This window comes from Nothobranchius furzeri, chromosome 1, assembly GCF_043380555.1.
Source record: "Nothobranchius furzeri strain GRZ-AD chromosome 1, NfurGRZ-RIMD1, whole genome shotgun sequence".
NCBI lineage: Eukaryota > Metazoa > Chordata > Actinopteri > Cyprinodontiformes > Nothobranchiidae > Nothobranchius > Nothobranchius furzeri.
Window position 1 is genome coordinate 57,378,323 of NC_091741.1, and position 6,000 is coordinate 57,384,322.

General features: G+C 37.9%; 2 protein-coding genes across 2 annotated transcripts; both read right to left on the reverse strand.

The window, feature by feature from the left end:
* Positions 1–3,828: 3,828 nt before the first annotated feature.
* LOC139068832 (E3 ubiquitin-protein ligase TRIM21-like) lies at positions 3,829–4,691 on the reverse strand. Its single transcript, XM_070549150.1, has one exon. The coding sequence runs from the start codon at positions 4,591–4,593 to the stop codon at positions 3,955–3,957; it is 639 nt and encodes a 212-aa protein (XP_070405251.1). The 5' UTR covers positions 4,594–4,691; the 3' UTR covers positions 3,829–3,954.
* Positions 4,692–4,940: 249 nt separating this feature from the next.
* Positions 4,941–5,574, reverse strand: LOC107383423 (uncharacterized). The gene has a single exon (XM_070549158.1). It carries the CDS (start codon positions 5,428–5,430, stop codon positions 5,026–5,028), a length of 405 nt encoding a protein of 134 aa, XP_070405259.1. The 5' UTR covers positions 5,431–5,574; the 3' UTR covers positions 4,941–5,025.
* Between the last annotated feature and the right edge of the window lie 426 nt (positions 5,575–6,000).

The window sequence follows — 6,000 nt, forward strand, 5'->3', positions numbered from 1 at the left end:
GATCACTGACAGCTGATTTATACGTCAAAGTCTGGAATTATTAGAGGGACTGATGCTTTTAGTGCTGGAGCAGCTGCAGGGTCTCCTCAACAGGTGGAGGCTGCAGGCGTTGCAGCTCAGTGCTGGCGTTCGCCGCCAGATGGCGCTCGCCCACTAACTTCACCATCAATAGACATACGATCTATCGATCTATCTATCTATCTATCTATCTATCAGCTATCTATCTATCTATCTATCTATCTATCTATCTATCTATCTATCTATCTATCTGTCTGTCTGTCTGTCTGTCTGTCTGTCTCAAATAAACAGGATGTCTATCTATCTATCTATCTATCTATCTATCTATCTATCTATCTATCTATCTATCTATCTATCTATCTATCTATCTATCTATCTATCTATCTATCTATCTGTCTGTCTGTCTGTCTGTCTGTCTGTCTCAAATAAACAGGATGTCTGTCTATCTATCTATCTATCTATCTATCTATCTATCTATCTATCTATCTATCTATCTATCTATCTATCTATCTATCTATCTATCTATCTATCTATCTATCTATCTATCTATCTATCTATCTCAAATAAACAGGATTACTGGTTGAAATGAACAAAGTATGGAGTGAAGAGTGTGAAAAATAAATGGGCTACTTGAAAACAGTTTCATTACACTTGCATTATTTCATAAAGATGACAAATATTTACATATTTTTATACAAATATTTTTATTATACATTAAAATTTAAAAGTCCATAAAAAATGTTAAAATAAAATATGAAATACACAGACTAACAAAATCAATACAAACAACAAAAAACAGTTAAACATAATCATAAAAAACACATTTCTATGGTGATTGCTCTTCCAAGGAAAAATATTTTCTATGAAAACCAGAATTAGTGACATCATGATCACCATAAAAGCATTTTGTACATTATAACTGTATGCTTGCATAAAAGATTTATAAATCCAACAGTAAATGTGGTCAAGCTGAAGACAACTGATTTGTGGAAAAGTTGTTTGACTGGTGGTGAGGTGACACACACACACACACACACACACACACACACACACACACACACACACACACACACACACACACACACACTTCCCGCCCTGTGAGCAGCATACGTGCAGCCTCACACATCTCTTCAGGCCACAGCCTTTTTCTCACAGCAGACCAGGAACGGTGGTGACGTGTAACACAACTCTGCTTTTTCAGCAGAACAAGCTCCAAATCCTTCATCTGTAACACTTGCTCACACCTGCATCCATCATTTGACTCTTCACCTCAATTCTGTGCCTTCATGCCAAACAGCTGTGTAAAGGTCAGACAACACACAACAGCCTGAAGTTGAACTTTGGTCCACTTATGATTGGTAATGCCACACACCTCCACCACCGACACATTCCTGTCAAGGTCAAAAGTCCTTGAGTGGGATCATGAAGACAGTCTCAGATGTTGGTCCACAAGCTTACTTCAGTATGGGGTTTGGGGAGGAAGTTTATTTTATGGCAAAGTAATTAGTTTTTGTCATTCTATGAACTTTTGCATACATGTGAGTTTCTGCAGAGTTAAATGAACATTTAAATTAGATTTAGGCCCTGTCCACACGTAGCCGGGGATCTGCCAAAACGTAGATATTTTTCTACGTTTTGGCCTGTCATCCACACGAAAACGGAGTTTTTTCACACGAAAACGGATCTTTTTAAAAACTCCGGCCAAAGTGAAGATCTGCGTTTTCTCCGTTTTGGGTGTCTGCGTGTGGACAGACAAAACCGGAGTTTTAAGGTCCGCAACGTCACTTTCCGCGACAAAAAATGCAGACATCGCGTGTGCGACCTGTGTTTACACTAGCCGGCATCATGGAAGCCCTCAGAGCTGCGCTCTGTCACTACTCGATCCATCAATTGTCCAAGCGCTTTCTGCTTGTTTGTTTTTGCAAGCGGAATTACTGCTCCTTGCGGAAGACCACAGACGAAGGACGAGGTAAAGAACGGGGGAAGTACTGCCGCCTACAGGTCTGGCATGTCCTTAACAACGTATTTATCCGGGTATGTGTGGACAGAGTTTTTTTTTAAACGAGGTGGTGTGGATGCAAGTTTTTGGAGGGGCGGATATTCGTTTTCAAAAAACCCCGGCTACGTGTGGACTAAGCCTCAAAAACCATCAAAATAGACATTTTTGTGTCTTCAATCAAAAGATCAAGTATTTTAAAATAACTTTTATTCATTTTATTTTCACATTTTTAATTCTATTTTTTGTCTCAAATGTACATAGCTAATTTTCTTTAGCTCATAATTATTTTATTCAATTAAACTAGAATTAAATTAAATTAGAAAAAGTCTTTGCATCACGGTTGGATAAATTTATTGAAAAAAATATGATCTTACATAATGAACAGTATGGATTCAGGACCCAACATTCAACAACAATGGCAATAATGGATTTAACAGAGAAAATATCTGAAGCAATAGACAATAGAGAATACTTTATTAGTGTTTTTATTGACTTAAAGAAAGCTTTTGACGTTATCGATCATTCAAGGTTACTGCAAAAATTATATCAGTATGAAATACGAGGGGTTGCTCATCAATGGGTCAGAAGTTATTTAGATAACAGAAAGCAATATGTTCAGATAAATGGCATTACATCAGAGCTACGAAATATTGCTTATGGAGTGCCACAAGGGTCGGTCCTTGGACCAAAATTGTTCAACCTGTATATCAATGATTTGGTAAATGTGTCTGACAAACTAGGTTCTGTTTTGTTTGCAGATGATACAACACTGTTTTATTCAGGGTCTGATATAAATGAAGTAACTCATGTGATAAATATTGAACTGATAAAAGTTAAAAACTGGTTTGATATAAATAAATTAACACTTAATCTTAAAAAAACTAATTTCATTCTATTTAATGACAAAGAAAATATAGACGTAATATTAAAAATAGATAACATGGAAATTCAAAGGGTAAAAGAAATCAAATTTTTGGGAGTAATGATTGATGAAGCTCTAAGCTGGAAATCACACATAGGCTATATAAAAGGTAAAGTGGCCAAAGCCATTGCAGTATTATATAGCGTAAAGTTTCTACTAAATAGTGAAGGATTGTTATTACTATACAATGCACTGATTCTGCCATACTTAAATTACTGTGTAGAAATCTGGGGAACTGCATATAGAACGTATACACAACCTTTGTTTGTTTTGCAGAAAAAAGCAATGAGAATTATAGACAACACTCATAGTACAGCTCCATCTAATCCATTATTTATAAAATATAAAGTAATTAAATTTCATGATTTGGTCAACTGGAGAATATTGCATATAATGTATAAAGCAAATAAAGGTACATTGCCAAAGAATATTCAGCATATATTTGAAAAGAGAGATAGCATTTATTCGTTGAAGGGATTTGAAATCTTCAAAAAACCTAAATTTAGAACAAGAATGAAGGAAATGAGTATATCTGTGAATGGTGTGAAGTTGTGGAATTGCCTGGACAGAGAATGGAAAGAGTCAAGAACTCTAAAAGTGTTCAGTCTACACATTAAATCACGTGTGTTGAGTGGATATGACAACGGACAATTGATGTGGACATAATAATTAACAAATGTGAACAGTTACGGGACTGAAAGAACTGGTGAGGGACTGCACAAATATAAATTGATATTTAAGTTTAAAAAGGGGGTAGAAATAATAAGATTTTTCTTCTATCTGCTCCCTTTCATTCAAATATATATTGTGTTTTCATGAATATTGTTTAGTGTCTGTTGTGTTATTTTTTATTGAATGAAATAAAGATAAAAAAAAAACAGTATTGTTGAAATTTTGTTTTCCATTGCTATCACTGTAATCACACTGGAGTTAGTCTTGTCTATTTTCAAATAAGATTTCTGTCCCCAATGTTTTTCAGTGATCTCTAATATCCATCCATCCATCCATCCATCCATCACATACTCTGCACCAAATGGACAGATGATTGGGGGGAGGGTGTCGTCTGACTCTGATAGCCAGGGTTGAGGCATGGGTAGACCTTCACATTAAATTTGCAGTTTGTAAATGAATGGATTGGTCCTGCAGATTCTGCATCGTAAAACGACACCAGACCCTGCTCATAACCCACAAACACTCCCACCTTCCGAGGGTCTGTGCTCAGGTAAATGTTACCTGATGCAGAAACTCTATATGCCCCGCTATTGCTCAAACTCAAGATCCAAAAGCCATCCTTAGACGTTGGTGTGACACATTTGTTTCCGATTACAGGCTCTCTGACCACTCCTAACTCCCAGTTTTCTCTGTCTTCAACTTGAACCTCATAATAAACTTTCCCTGAGGAGAAACCCTGCTTTCCAAGAACAGCAACATTAGCTAATCTCTTTGGATTACCTGGTATAATTTGGTGTATGTCTCCATAGTGAACCTGTTTCCTGTCATCAGACAGAATGAGACTGTCGTTAGCTGTTTCAGGATCGAGATTCACTTCTACTGCGTACTGCTGGACCCTCTTCAGCTCAGTGATGTTGAACAGGTTATTCATGTCTTTGCTGAGAGCCTCCACCAGCGTTGCCACAGAACGTTTTGCAGTCATCTTATGTGATGAAGGAACTCTGACCTGAGACCAGTCTTTATAATCTACATCTGTGTTTAGCCCTCTGTAACTTTGAAAGAACTGTAGGTGGTCTTTAAAGAGCAAGTCACCCCCAAATCAACTTATTTTTTCTGTTAAACTATATAAATGTGTGTAATCGTGCTGCAGACATGTGTAGTCAATAGTTTAGCACTTTAGTGCATTTTAGTTACAATTTAAAATTTCTGCCTAAAACGTCAGTGCTGTGACGTTGTCAAGTAAAAACTCTGCACTGCATTTGAATTTAAATCTGCCATCGCTATTGGCCAAGAGGTACCCTAGATCGTTAGCTGGTACGATAGGATGTCGCAATGTCGTTGTGAGCCTGTGTGTGTGTATTTGTTAGCGGCTCCACCCTTTTGGTCTGCTAGGCAACAACATTTGTTGCATTTTTCAAACAGGAAGTGGGAGTGGAGTAATACTTTGGTAGGGGGTGACTTGCTCTTTAATGTTTGAGAGCTTCTGCACATTAGAGCTATCTCGCATCAGCTCTGAGATTTCCTCCTCCAGCACTTTGATGAAGCCTTCTGCCTTTTGCGCTCTTTCTCTCTGAGTCCCTTCGATTGTTTTGATGAACTGAGCCAGACTTGCCTTGACAGACTCGATCAGAGCAGTGAAGGCCTCGGCGCCGGCTATTTTTACTTTATCTGCATCCTCTTTGCCAAGCTTCACTGACTGTTTGATCTCCTTGATATTCAACTGTCTCTCAGTGCAGACGTCACACAGAACTTGTTGCTCTGAGCTGCTGCAGGCTTTCTCCACAGCTGATCTTCTGACCTGTGCTGCACGTTCTGCCATGATGTTGTCGACGTGAAGCTCAGGTCGGGCGCTGAACTTCTCGTTGCAGATGGGACACTGATTCTTATGGAAGTCCACTCCCGTCACTCAGATAAAAAATTATTATGTCATAATTATGAGATAGTATCTTATAATAATACTATCTCATTATTATGAGAACTTTGTGATACATTACTTGCAGAAGTGGTGTCTACATGGCACGGTGACAGGATCAGTGAACATGTCCAAACAGATGGAGCACAGAAGCTGATCTTCAGTGAGGTGATTGCTGCCTGTTGCCGTCTCTGACTGCAAAAGTAAAAGTTAGAAGAAACTGAGATAGCAAATATTTTCTTTTTTTTTTTGGTGAATAACAGAGCAGATTCATTTCTTTTTTTAAATAACAAATCCTGATCCGTTTTATCTCTAACGTTTTCAGTCCTCCTCTGGGCGTGTTAATTTGTGCTTCGGCATCATCGATCTTGCTGCACCTCCCTCTGGTGGACGAGTTTATAAAAGCCAACAGATCAAAAATGTCCCAAAATCCTTCAGATTGGCTTCAAGTAAAAAAATGCTTCCTAAGGAAAATGA

Excerpts from the sequence above, each read along its gene's own strand:
- LOC139068832 (XM_070549150.1), bottom strand. The coding sequence starts at position 4,593 with ATGACTGCAAAACGTTCTGTGGCAACGCTGGTGGAGGCTCTCAGCAAA.
- LOC107383423 (XM_070549158.1), bottom strand. The coding sequence starts at position 5,430 with ATGGCAGAACGTGCAGCACAGGTCAGAAGATCAGCTGTGGAGAAAGCC.